Source organism: Pristiophorus japonicus, chromosome 14, assembly GCF_044704955.1.
Source record: "Pristiophorus japonicus isolate sPriJap1 chromosome 14, sPriJap1.hap1, whole genome shotgun sequence".
Lineage (NCBI taxonomy): Eukaryota > Metazoa > Chordata > Chondrichthyes > Pristiophoridae > Pristiophorus > Pristiophorus japonicus.
Window position 1 is genome coordinate 135,636,951 of NC_091990.1, and position 14,117 is coordinate 135,651,067.

The window sequence follows — 14,117 nt, forward strand, 5'->3', positions numbered from 1 at the left end:
ACCTCCAAGGAGTGTTTTGGGGCCCTGAACAGTGGGCAGTGAGATGGTAAAAAGCCAAGCATTGCATCTTCTGCACTTGCATAGCATGGTGCTGTGGGAAGGGGAGCGGGCATTGGGGGCTAATGGAAGAGCAGACCAGGGTGTCATGGAGGAAATGGTCCATTTAGAATGCTGAAAGGAGAGGGGAAGATGTGTTTGGTAGCGGCATCATGCAGACAGTGATGGAAATGGTGGTGGATGATACGTTGACTGTAGAGGCTGGTGTAGGGGAAGGTGAGGACAAGGGAGGAGAAGGCGTGAGGGCAGAAGTCTGGGAAATGGGACGGACATGGTCAGGAGCCCTGTCGACCACTGTGGAGAGGAATCCTCGGTTGAAGAAAAAGGAAGATATAGCAGAAGCACTGGTGTGGAAGGTGCATTGTTGGAACAGATGTGATGGAGACGGAGAAACTAGGAAAATAGAATAGAGTCTTACTGGAAGCATTGTGGGAGGAAGTGTACTCAAGGTAGCTGTGGAACTCAGTAGGCGTATAATAGATATTGGGGAATAGCCTATCCCCAGAAGCCCCGAGTCTCATTGCCGAGAGCATGCAGAAATCAAGTGCAGGCAGCGGAAAGAGCATGTGGCAAACCAGTCCCACCCACCCCTTCCCTCAACGACTATCTGTCCCACCTGTGACAGGTACTGTGGTTCTCGTATTGGACTGTTCAGTCACTTAAGGACTCAGTTTTTAGAGTGGAAGCAAGTCTTCCTCGATTCCGAGGGACTGCCGATGATGATGATGATGATGATCCCCAGAAATGAAGAGAAAGAATTTGGGGAAGGGAAGGTAAGAGTTGGAGATGGACCATCTGAAGGCGAGGGAGGGATGACAATTGGAGGCAAAGTTGATATTTTCCAGTTCGGGGCGAGAGCAGGAAGCGATCATCGACCTGAAACATTAACTCTGTTTCTCTCTCCACAGATGCTGTCTGACCCGCTGAGCATTTCCAGCATTTTCCGTTTTTATTTTAGATTTTCAGCATCCGCAGTAGTTTGCTTTTGTACTATTTATTCTAACTGGATTGACATAAGAACATAGGAATATACAGAACTTGAAAAGTCTACTGCAGGTCAGGCAGAATCTGTGAAAGATCAGAAGTCAGTCAGTCGATGTTTCAGATATTTAATCAAAAAGTAGAGGGGTGATCTTATAGAAACATTCAAAATAATGAAAGGGATAGACAAGATAGAGGCAGAGAGGTTGTTCCCACTGGTCGGGGAGACTAGAACTAGGGGGCACAACCTCAAAATACGGGGGAGCCAATTTAAAACCGAGTTGAGAAGGAATTTCTTCTCCCAGAGGGTTGTGAATCTGTGGAATTCTCTGCCCAAGGAAGCAGTTGAGGCTAGCTCATTGAATGTATTCAAATTACAGATAGATAGATTTTTAACCAATAAGGGAATTAAGGGTTATGGGTGTAAAGTCCTGTCCCCTCAGTACAGATTCACACGAGGCATGTAGTGAAGTCAAGGTCACTCTGGACCTGCACCTTTTATTTCACAGCTCTGGAATGCTGCACTTGCCTGAGACCTGTCCTTGTATATCTCTCTCTCTTGCAAGTACACCCCCAGTGGTAAGGTATGCTGGTGGTTACAGGTCATATCTTATTACAGTCATGAATAGCATGTTGGGATACAGTTATATAGAATAATGTAAGATACATGACAATGGGGAGCGGGCGGGTAAGTGGAGCTGAGTCCACGGCCAGATCAGCCATGATCTTTTTGAATGGCGGAGCAGGCTCGAGGAGCTCGATGGCCTACTCCTGTTCCTAATTCTTATGTTCTTATGTTCATATGGCTATTGCCTGGCACTTGTGTGGCACAAATGTTATTTGCCACTTATCAGTCCCAGCCTGGATGTTCTCCAGATCTTGCAGCATGCTGGCATTGACTGCTTCATTATCTTGGGAATTGTGAATGGACAAATTGAAAATAGATACAGATCATTCCAACTCAACAGTTTTAAAATAGGAAAAACTGGCGACTGTATCGTAGAACGTCGGTTGGACCTCAAAGATATTTAATTACGGAATGCTAGGACACAGGTTCATGTCTGAGATCACCCACATGGTCAGTCCCAGTTCTCAGATAATGACATCGGTGAGATGTCAACTGGAGACTTCCTCCCCATAGCAATGGAGGGAATTGAGCTGTGGAGTCACTCGGGACAGCTGAGACACAGCTCCCAGTGCCCCATCACACAGACGCATTGACAGACACCTGTAAAAGGTTGCTTGCTGGTCCCTTAGCCATAGTATAGTGTGAGGCTAATTGAGAACCAAGAGAAAAATAAACAGAAAACAGGAGAAAATTACAAGACATGAGCAAATATTGTGGATCAGCAAAAGTCTCAGGTCAATCTAATATCTGAAGACATTCTACAGCTTTCAGAAACATGTATTCTGGAATAGAAATCAAAGGCTGGAAATGCACAGCATTGTCAGCATCTGAAATGGGGGAACAATGGAGACCCTTCCGAATAAGTGGGATGAATCACTATTTATTCTAACAGAAAATGCTGGAAATACTCCATAGGCCAGGCAGCAATCTGTGGAGAAAGAAGCAGAGTTAACGTTGCAGGTCAATGACCCTTCATCAGAACTGGAAGAAGTTAGAGATTTAACAGTTTATAAGCAAGCAGCGAAAGAAAGGGATGAAGGAGAAGGGGTGGAAAGAACAAAAGGGAAGGTGTTTGAAAATGTGGAGGGCAGCGCTCAGTAAATGACAAAAGAGGGCGGTAATGGGACTACAGCAGATCAGGTCTCCAGTTGTCTTGGGTAATCTTGCCACTGGACCAAGACCTAGCTCTGTCAAGCCCGTGTGGTGGCTGGTGTGCAACGGCCACCACACGATAAAAAAATCCACGCACAGGCGTCTTCCACTCTTGAGGATGTAGCTCGGGTTCTTCATTCGAAATACCTGTGAACTCATCCTTTTTTTTGGTGTGGAAGCACGTCATCCTTGTTTTGAGGGACCGACTATGATGATGATGAATAAAGAAACGAAAGCTGGGTCTAGAGGAGCTGTAAATGGCAACAGCGAAATAATTCCAGCACCTGCTGTCTGAAAAAATGGGAGCAATAGTTATGATCTGAAGTTGTTGAAATCAATGGAAGGAAGTAAAGTGCCGAAGTGAAAGTGGATGTGCGATTCCTTGAGCTTCCAAGAGCTTCATTAGAACAGTGTAGGAGGATGAGGTCAGAGTGGGAGTGGCATGGAGAATTAAAATGGCAAGCGACCGGAAGCTCAGGGTCACGCTTGCGGATTGAGTGGAGATGTTCAGTAAAATGATCAACCAATCTGCATTTAGTCTCCACAATGTAGAGAAGACCACATCGTGAGGAGTGAATACAGTATACTAATTTAAAAGAAGTACAAGTAAATCGCTGTGTTACCTGCAAGGAGTGTTTTGGGGCCCTGAACAGTGGGCAGTGAGATGGTAAAAAGCCAAGCATTGCATCTTCTGCACTTGCATAGGATGGTGCTGTGGGAAGGGGAGCGGGCATTGGGGGCTGATGGAAGAGCAGACCAGGGTGTCATGGAGGAAATGGTCCATTTAGAATGCTGAAAGGAGAGGGGAAGATGTGTTTGATAGCAGCATCATGCAGACAGTGATGGAAGTGGTGGTGGATGATACGTTGACTGTAGAGGCTGGTGTAGGGGAAGGTGAGGACAAGGGAGGAGAAGGCGTGAGGGCAGAAGTCTGGAAAATGGGACGGACATGGTCGAGAGCTCTGTCGACCACTGTGGAGAGGAATCCTCGGTTGAAGAAAAAGGAAGATAAAGCAGAAGCACTGGTGTGGAAGGTGCATCATCGGAACAGATGCGACGGAGATGGAGAAACTAGGAAAATAGAATAGAGTCCTTACTGGAAGCATTGTGGGAGGAAGTGTAATCAAGGTAGCTGTGGAACTCAGTAGGCGTATAATAGATATTGGGGGATAGCCTATCCCCAGAAGCCCCGAGTCTCATTGCCGAGAGCATGCAGAAATCAAGCGCAGGCAGCGGAAAGAGCATGTGGCAAACCAGTCCCACCCACCCCTTCCCTCAACGACTATCTGTCCCACCTGTGACAGGTACTGTGGTTCTCATATTGGACTGTTCAGTCACTTAAGGACTCAGTTTTTAGAGTGGAAGCAAGTCTTCCTCGATTCCGAGGGACTGCTGCTGATGATGATGATGATCCCCAGAAATGAAGAGAAAGAATTTGGGGAAGGGAAAGTAAGAGTTGGAGATGGACCATCTGAAGGCGAGGGAGGGATGACAATTGGAGGCAAAGTTGATATTTTCCAGTTCGGGGCGAGAGCAGGAAGCGATCATCGACCTGAAACATTAACTCTGTTTCTCTCTCCACAGATGCTGCCTGACCCGCTGAGCATTTCCAGCATTTTCCGTTTTTATTTTAGATTTTCAGCATCCGCAGTAGTTTGCTTTTGTACTATTTATTCTAACTGGATTGACATAAGAACATAGGAATATACAAAACTTGAAAAGTCTACTGCAGGTCAGGCAGAATCTGTGAAAGATCAGAAGTCAGTCAGTCGATGTTTCAGATATTTAATCAAAAAGTAGAGGGGTGATCTTATAGAAACATTCAAAATAATGAAAGGGATAGACAAGATAGAGGCAGAGAGGTTGTTCCCACTGGTCGGGGAGACTAGAACTAGGGGGCACAACCTCAAAATACGGGGGAGCCAATTTAAAACCGAGTTGAGAAGGAATTTCTTCTCCCAGAGGGTTGTGAATCTGTGGAATTCTCTGCCCAAGGAAGCAGTTGAGGCTAGCTCATTGAATGTATTCAAATTACAGATAGATAGATTTTTAACCAATAAGGGAATTAAGGGTTATGGGTGTAAAGTCCTGTCCCCTCAGTACAGATTCACACGAGGCATGTAGTGAAGTCAAGGTCACTCTGGACCTGCACCTTTTATTTCACAGCTCTGGAATGCTGCACTTGCCTGAGACCTGTCCTTGTATATCTCTCTCTCTTGCAAGTACACCCCCAGTGGTAAGGTATGCTGGTGGTTACAGGTCATATCTTATTACAGTCATGAATAGCATGTTGGGATACAGTTATATAGAATAATGTAAGATACATGACAATGGGGAGCGGGCGGGTAAGTGGAGCTGAGTCCACGGCCAGATCAGCCATGATCTTTTTGAATGGCGGAGCAGGCTCGAGGAGCTCGATGGCCTACTCCTGTTCCTAATTCTTATGTTCTTATGTTCATATGGCTATTGCCTGGCACTTGTGTGGCACAAATGTTATTTGCCACTTATCAGTCCCAGCCTGGATGTTCTCCAGATCTTGCAGCATGCTGGCATTGACTGCTTCATTATCTTGGGAATTGTGAATGGACAAATTGAAAATAGATACAGATCATTCCAACTCAACAGTTTTAAAATAGGAAAAACTGGCGACTGTATCGTAGAACGTCGGTTGGACCTCAAAGATATTTAATTACGGAATGCTAGGACACAGGTTCATGTCTGAGATCACCCACATGGTCAGTCCCAGTTCTCAGATAATGACATCGGTGAGATGTCAACTGGAGACTTCCTCCCCATAGCAATGGAGGGAATTGAGCTGTGGAGTCACTCGGGACAGCTGAGACACAGCTCCCAGTGCCCCATCACACAGACGCATTGACAGACACCTGTAAAAGGTTGCTTGCTGGTCCCTTAGCCATAGTATAGTGTGAGGCTAATTGAGAACCAAGAGAAAAATAAACAGAAAACAGGAGAAAATTACAAGACATGAGCAAATATTGTGGATCAGCAAAAGTCTCAGGTCAATCTAATATCTGAAGACATTCTACAGCTTTCAGAAACATGTATTCTGGAATAGAAATCAAAGGCTGGAAATGCACAGCATTGTCAGCATCTGAAATGGGGGAACAATGGAGACCCTTCCGAATAAGTGGGATGAATCACTATTTATTCTAACAGAAAATGCTGGAAATACTCCATAGGCCAGGCAGCAATCTGTGGAGAAAGAAGCAGAGTTAACGTTGCAGGTCAATGACCCTTCATCAGAACTGGAAGAAGTTAGAGATTTAACAGTTTATAAGCAAGCAGCGAAAGAAAGGGATGAAGGAGAAGGGGTGGAAAGAACAAAAGGGAAGGTGTTTGAAAATGTGGAGGGCAGCGCTCAGTAAATGACAAAAGAGGGCGGTAATGGGACTACAGCAGATCAGGTCTCCAGTTGTCTTGGGTAATCTTGCCACTGGACCAAGACCTAGCTCTGTCAAGCCCGTGTGGTGGCTGGTGTGCAACGGCCACCACACGATAAAAAAATCCACGCACAGGCGTCTTCCACTCTTGAGGATGTAGCTCGGGTTCTTCATTCGAAATACCTGTGAACTCATCCTTTTTTTTGGTGTGGAAGCACGTCATCCTTGTTTTGAGGGACCGACTATGATGATGATGAATAAAGAAACAAAAGCTGGGTCTAGAGGAGCTGTAAATGGCAACAGCGAAATAATTCCAGCACCTGCTGTCTGAAAAAATGGGAGCAATAGTTATGATCTGAAGTTGTTGAAATCAATGGAAGGAAGTAAAGTGCCGAAGTGAAAGTGGATGTGCGATTCCTTGAGCTTCCAAGAGCTTCATTAGAACAGTGTAGGAGGATGAGGTCAGAGTGGGAGTGGCATGGAGAATTAAAATGGCAAGCGACCGGAAGCTCAGGGTCACGCTTGCGGATTGAGTGGAGATGTTCAGTAAAATGATCAACCAATCTGCATTTAGTCTCCACAATGTAGAGAAGACCACATCGTGAGGAGTGAATACAGTATACTAATTTAAAAGAAGTACAAGTAAATCGCTGTGTTACCTGCAAGGAGTGTTTTGGGGCCCTGAACAGTGGGCAGTGAGATGGTAAAAAGCCAAGCATTGCATCTTCTGCACTTGCATAGGATGGTGCTGTGGGAAGGGGAGCGGGCATTGGGGGCTGATGGAAGAGCAGACCAGGGTGTCATGGAGGAAATGGTCCATTTAGAATGCTGAAAGGAGAGGGGAAGATGTGTTTGATAGCAGCATCATGCAGACAGTGATGGAAGTGGTGGTGGATGATACGTTGACTGTAGAGGCTGGTGTAGGGGAAGGTGAGGACAAGGGAGGAGAAGGCGTGAGGGCAGAAGTCTGGAAAATGGGACGGACATGGTCGAGAGCTCTGTCGACCACTGTGGAGAGGAATCCTCGGTTGAAGAAAAAGGAAGATAAAGCAGAAGCACTGGTGTGGAAGGTGCATCATCGGAACAGATGCAACGGAGATGGAGAAACTAGGAAAATAGAATAGAGTCCTTACTGGAAGCATTGTGGGAGGAAGTGTAATCAAGGTAGCTGTGGAACTCAGTAGGCGTATAATAGATATTGGGGGATAGCCTATCCCCAGAAGCCCCGAGTCTCATTGCCGAGAGCATGCAGAAATCAAGTGCAGGCAGCGGAAGGAGCATGTGGCAAACCAGTCCCACCCACCCCTTCCCTCAACGACTATCTGTCCCACCTGTGACAGGTACTGTGGTTCTCATATTGGACTGTTCAGTCACCTAAGGACTCAGTTTTTAGAGTGGAAGCAAGTCTTCCTCGATTCCGAGGGACTGCTGCTGATGATGATGATGATCCCCAGAAATGAAGAGAAAGAATTTGGGGAAGGGAAGGTAAGAGTTGGAGATGGACCATCTGAAGGCGAGGGAGGGATGACCATTGGAGGCAAAGTTGATATTTTCCAGTTCGGGGCGAGAGCAGGAAGCGATCATCGACCTGAAACATTAACTCTGTTTCTCTCTCCACAGATGCTGCCTGACCTACTGAGCATTTCCAGCATTTTCCGTTTTTATTTTAGATTTTCAGCATCCGCAGTAGTTTGCTTTTGTACTATTTATTCTAACTGGATTGACATAAGAACATAGGAATATACAGAACTTGAAAAGTCTACTGCAGGTCAGGCAGAATCTGTGAAAGATCAGAAGTTAGTCAGTCGATGTTTCAGATATTTAATCAAAAAGTAGAAGTTTATTTCAATGTTTGAAATTGCTTATCTAGACTAGTTTAATGCGAGACTTTTTAATTGAAAACTTTGTAAATCAGGTTTCTTTGAGCAGTGCTGACCTGCTGAGAGTTTCCAACATTTTCTGTGTAAAAGAAAGCTTTTGGATTCAATAGTTGCTTTGTTCTGTTGTCTTTATCAGAAAACTGCCCATTCAATCCTCTGGCAGTGATGTGAAAACAGTTAACAGATTGAAAAGACTGCTTATTTGTTCCATTCTGCACACATACTGTTTCTTTCATGCTGAAGGAGCTGTGAAATTAATCATACAGGAATCTGCTAGAATTGTGCCATTTATCAGATTTCAGATAATCAACTGTCTGGGAACAGAACAATGAAACAGTGAGAAGATCATCGGGCAGTTCTTCCAGTGCCCTGTTCAACATTTATCCCTCAATCAACGGACTAACTGGACATTAATATTGTGGATGTAATGATTTGCACTCCCCAAAATCCTGCAAATTCATTGGCAGGATAGGGACAACAATGTCAGCGTTCTCTCTCTCTCTCACCAACATCCCGAGCATCGAGGCATTGACCATGCTCAATCAGTTCCGGTGGGTGGGCTACATTGTCTGCATGCTCGATGCTAGACTCCTGAAACAAGCACTCTACTCCGAGCTCTGTCATGGCAGGCGCGTCCCAGGAGGACAGAGAAAATACTTCAACAGCACTCTGAAAACCTCCTTGAAAAAAATGCAACCTCCCCACAACTCTTGGAAATCCCTGGCCCCGCTCAAAGTGGAGGAGGAGCATCCGAAGAGACACCGAACACTTCGTGTCACTTCGCCGGGAGCACCCGGAAGCCAAGTACAAAAAGCGGAAGGAGCGTACGACAAATCAAACACTCCAACCAGCATCCGCCCCACCTGTGACAGAGACTGTAGTTCCTGCATTGGTCTCATCAGTAACCTTAGAACTCATCTTAGTGTGGAATCTAGTCATCCTCGACTCCGGGAGACTGCCTAAGAAGGAGGAGAAGGGATGTAGCTATTTGCACTGGAAAATGCTCTGACAGGCTCTCCATGATCACACGACTTGATTACTGATTGATCCCCTTGAAGAATAAGCCACACCCAGAAGTTTTTCTGGAATTGGAACTGCCCAGCCGAAGTTCTGAGTGACTTTGCAAAGTGCAATTCGACCCATTCTGATTTCAGACCGCAGACAGGATAGAGTTCTCCCAGCACAAGTTCCTGACAACCCTAGCCCAAGTTCCTGACCCACACCAGCCCAAGTTCCTGACTTCCAAGCTGAAATTCCTTATCCCCACAGGCCAAGTTCATGCCCCCCACCTCCCAGCCTAAATTCGTGCTTCCACCAGCCGAAGTTCCTTATCCCCCAACCCATGTTCCTTGCCCCCACTGCCCCGCCATAGATGAGGCATTGTGTGTAAGTCAAGGATTGTTAACAGGTTTATTGGATATGAGGTGAATAGTGACAGTGTTGTGACTTTCGGATTTCATCCACTCCAATGATGTCCCTTGTCACACATGCACTGAGCTTTCCGAGAAATCGGGTGTGGGTGTAATAGGGGTTGGAAGAATGTGATCCGCCTTCCCTGAGTTACCTCTCTTTCCTCTGATCCCCTCTCCTGCTTCCTCTCTCGTTCCCCCAGTCCTGGCTCGCTCCCCTAGTCCGTGGCTCGCTCCCCCAGTCCGTGGCTCGCTCCCCCAGTCCGTGGCTCGTTCCCCGAGTCCGTGGCTCGTTCCCCCAGTCCGTGGCTCGTTCCCCCAGTCCGTGGCTCGCTCCCCCAGTCTGTGGCTCGTTCCCCCAGTCCGTGGCTCGCTCCCCCAGTCCGTGGCTCGCTCCCCCAGTCCGTGGCTCGCTCCCCCAGTCCGTGGCTCGCTCCCCCAGTCCGTGGCTCGCTCCCCCAGTCCGTGGCTCGTTCCCCCAGTCCGTGGCTCGTTCCCCCAGTCCGTGGCTCACTCCCCCAGTCCGTGGCTCGCTCCCCCAGTCCGTGGCTCGTTCCCCCAGTCCGTGGCTCGCTCCCCCAGTCCGTGGCTCGTTCCCCCAGTCCGTGGCTCGTTCCCCCAGTCCGTGGCTCGCTCCCCCAGTCCGTGGCTCGTTCCGCCAGTCCGTGGCTTGCTCCCCCAGTCCGTGGCTCGCTCCCCCAGTCCGTGGCTCGTTCCCCCAGTCCGTGGCTCGCTCCCCCAGTCCGTGGCTCGTTCCCCCAGTCCGTGGCTCGTTCCCCCAGTCTGTGGCTTGCTCCCCCAGTCCGTGGCTCATTCCCCCAGTCCCCGGCTCGCTCCCCCAGTCCGTGGCTCCTTCCCCCAGTCCGTGGCTCGCTCCCCCAGTCCGTGGCTCGTTCCCCCAGTCCGTGGCTTGCTCCCCCAGTCCGTGGCTCGCTCCCCCAGTCCGTGGCTCGTTCCCCCAGTCCGTGGCTCGCTCCCCCAGTCCGCGGCTCGTTCCGCAGTCCCCGGCTCGCTCCCCCAGTCCGTGGCTCGCTCCCCCAGTCCGTGGCTCGCTCCCCCAGTCCGTGGCTCATTCCCCCAGTCTGTGGCTCGCTCCCCCAGTCCGTGGCTCGTTCCCCCAGTCCGTGGCTCGTTCCCCCAGTCCGTGGCTCGCTCCCCCAGTCCTTGGCTCGCTCCCCCAGTCCCCGGCTCGCTCCCCCAGTCCGTGGCTCGTTCCCCCAGTCCCCGGCTCGCTCCCCCAGTCCGTGGCTCGCTCCCCCAGTCCGTGGCTCGCTCCCCCAGTCCGTGGCTCGCTCCCCCAGTCCGTGGCTCGTTCCCCCAGTCCGTGGCTCGCTCCCCCAGTCCGTGGCTCGCTCCCCCAGTCCTTGGCTCGTTCCCCCAGTCCCCGGCTCGCTCCCCCAGTCCGTGGCTCGCTCCCCCAGTCCGTGGCTCGTTCCCCCAGTCCGTGGCTCGCTCCCCCAGTCCGTGGCTCGCTCCCCCAGTCCGTGGCTCGCTCCCCCAGTCCGTGGCTCGCTCCCCCAGTCCGTGGCTCGCTCCCCCAGTCCGTGGCTCGCTCCCCCAGTCCGTGGCTCGCTCCCCCAGACAGCGGCTCGTTCCCCCAGTCCGCGGCTCGCTCCCCCAGTCCGCGGCTCGCTCCCCCAGTCCGCGGCTCGCTCCCCCAGTCCGCGGCTCGTTCCCCAGTCCCCGGCTCGCTCCCCCAGTCCGTGGCTCGCTCCCCCAGTCCGTGGCTCGCTCCCCCAGTCCGTGGCTCGCTCCCCCCGTCCGTGGCTCGCTCCCCCAGTCCGTGGCTCCTTCCCCCAGTCCGTGGCTCGCTCCCCCAGTCCCCGGCTCGCTCCCCCAGTCCGTGGCTCGCTCCCCCAGACAGCGGCTCGTTCCCCCAGTCCGCGGCTCGCTCCCCCAGTCCGCGGCTCGCTCCCCCAGTCCGTGGCTCGCTCCCCCAGTCCGCGGCTCGTTCCCCAGTCCCCGGCTCGCACCCCCAGTCCGTGGCTCGCTCCCCCAGTCCGTGGCTCGCTCCCCCAGTCCGTGGCTCGCTCCCCCAGTCCGTGGCTCGTTTCCCCAGTCCGTGGCTCGTTCCCCCAGTCCGTGGCTCGCTCCCCCAGTCCGTGGCTCGTTCCCCCAGTCCGTGGCTCGTTCCCCCAGTCCGTGGCTCGCTCCCCCAGTCCGTGGCTCGTTCCCCCAGTCCGTGGCTCGCTCCCCCAGTCCGTGGCTCGCTCCCCCAGTCCGTGGCTCGCTCCCCCAGTCCGTGGCTCGTTCCCCCAGTCTGTGGCTCGCTCCCCCAGTCCGTGGCTCGCTCCCCCAGTCCGTGGCTCGTTCCCCCAGTCTGTGGCTCGCTCCCCCAGTCCGTGGCTCATTCCCCCAGTCCCCGGCTCGCTCCCCCAGTCCGTGGCTCCTTCCCCCAGTCCGTGGCTCGCTCCCCCAGTCCGTGGCTCGTTCCCCCAGTCCGTGGCTCGCTCCCCCAGTCCGTGGCTCGTTCCCCCAGTCCGTGGCTCGCTCCCCCAGTCCGCGGCTCGTTCCCCAGTCCCCGGCTCGCTCCCCCAGTCCGTGGCTCGCTCCCCCAGTCCGTGGCTCGCTCCCCCAGTCCGTGGCTCGTTCCCCCAGTCTGTGGCTCGCTCCCCCAGTCCGTGGCTCGCTCCCCCAGTCCGTGGCTCGTTCCCCCAGTCCGTGGCTCGCTCCCCCAGTCCTTGGCTCGCTCCCCCAGTCCCCGGCTCGCTCCCCCAGTCCGTGGCTCGTTCCCCCAGTCCCCAGCTCGCTCCCCCAGTCCGTGGCTCGCTCCCCCAGTCCGTGGCTCGCTCCCCCAGTCCGTGGCTCGCTCCCCCAGTCCGTGGCTCGTTCCCCCAGTCCGTGGCTCGTTCCCCCAGTCCGTGGCTCGCTCCCCCAGTCCGTGGCTCGCTCCCCCAGTCCGTGGCTCGCTCCCCCAGTCCGTGGCTCGTTTCCCCAGTCCGTGGCTCGTTCCCCCAGTCTGTGGCTCGCTCCCCCAGTCCGTGGCTCGCTCCCCCAGTCCGTGGCTCGTTCCCTCAGTCTGTGGCTCGCTCCCCCAGTCCGTGGCTCATTCCCCCAGTCCCCGGCTCGCTCCCCCAGTCCGTGGCTCCTTCCCCCAGTCCGTGGCTCGCTCCCCCAGTCCGTGGCTCGTTCCCCCAGTCCGTGGCTTGCTCCCCCAGTCCGTGGCTCGCTCCCCCAGTCCGTGGCTCGTTCCCCCAGTCCGTGGCTCGCTCCCCCAGTCCGCGGCTCGTTCCCCAGTCCCCGGCTCGCTCCCCCAGTCCATGGCTCGCTCCCCCAGTCCGTGGCTCGCTCCCCCAGTCCGTGGCTCGTTCCCCCAGTCCGTGGCTCGTTCCCCCAGTCCGTGGCTCGTTCCCCCAGTCCGTGGCTCGCTCCCCCAGTCCGTGGCTCGCTCCCCCAGTCCGTGGCTGGTTCCCCCAGTCCCCGGCTCGCTCCCCCAGTCCGTGGCTCCTTCCCCCAGTCCGTGGCTCGCTCCCCCAGTCCGTGGCTCGCTCTCCCAGTCCGTGGCTCATTCCCCCAGTCCGTGGCTCGTTCCCCCAGTCCGTGGCTCGTTCCCCCAGTCCGTGGCTCGCTCCCCCAGTCCGTGGCTCGTTCCCCCAGTCCGTGGCTCGCTCCCCCAGTCCGTGGCTCGCTCCCCCAGTCCGTGGCTCATTCCCCCAGTCCGTGGCTCGTTCCCCCAGTCCGTGGCTCGCTCCCCCAGTCCGTGGCTCGCTCCCCCAGTCCGTGGCTCGTTCCCCCTGTCCCCAGCTCGCTCCCCCAGTCCGTGGCTCGCTCCCCCAGTCCGTGGCTCATTCCCCCAGTCCGTGGCTCGTTCCCCCAGTCCGTGGCTCGCTCCCCCAGTCCCCGGCTCGCTCCCCCAGTCCGTGGCTCGCTCCCCCAGTCCGTGGCTCGTTCCCCCAGTCCGTGGCTCGTTCCCCCAGTCCCCGGCTCGCTCCCCCAGTCCCCGGCTCGCTCCCCCAGTCCGTGGCTCATTCCCCCAGTCCGTGGCTCATTCCCCCAGTCCGTGGCTCGCTCCCCCAGTCCGTGGCTCGCTCCCCCCCTCCCCCAGTCCGTGGCTCGCTCCCCAGTCCGTGGCTCGCTCCCCCAGTCCGTGGCTCGCTCCCCCAGTCCGTGGCTCGTTCCCCCAGTCCGTGGCTCGCTCCCCCAGTCCGTGGCTCGCTCCCCCAGTCCGTGGCTCGCTCCCCCAGTCCGTGGCTCGCTCCCCCAGTCCGTGGCTCGCTCCCCCAGTCCGTGGCTCGCTCCCCCAGTCCGTGGCTCGTTCCCCCAGTCCCCGGCTCGCTCCCCCAGTCCGTGGCTCGTTCCCCCAGTCCGTGGCTCGTTCCCCCAGTCCGTGGCTCGCTCCCCCAGTCCGTGGCTCGCTCCCCCAGTCCGTGGCTCGCTCCTCCAGTCCGTGGCTCGTTCCCCCAGTCCGTGGCTCGTTCCCCCAGTCCGTGGCTCGTTCCCCCAGTCCGTGGCTCGTTCCCCCAGTCCGCGGCTCGCTCCCCCAGTCCCCGGCTCGCTCCCCCTGTCCGTGGCTCGCTCCCCCAGTCCGTGGCTCGCTCCCCCAGTCCGTGGCTCGCTCCCCCAGTCCTTGGCTCGCTCCCCCAGTCCCCGGCTCGCTCCCCCTGTCCGT

At 54.4% G+C, this 14,117-nt stretch overlaps 1 protein-coding gene across 1 annotated transcript in view; it reads left to right on the top strand.

Annotated features, from left to right (window-relative positions):
- Window positions 1–3,660: 3,660 nt before the first annotated feature.
- The window catches only part of ehf (ets homologous factor), a 43,242-nt gene continuing 32,785 nt past the window's right edge, over window positions 3,661–14,117 (top strand). Inside the window, exons 1-2 of the mRNA XM_070898750.1 lie at window positions 3,661–3,852; window positions 6,019–6,200. Coding sequence (XP_070754851.1) covers window positions 3,661–3,852; window positions 6,019–6,200 — 374 coding nt within the window. The remainder of the gene's footprint in view (window positions 3,853–6,018; window positions 6,201–14,117) is intronic.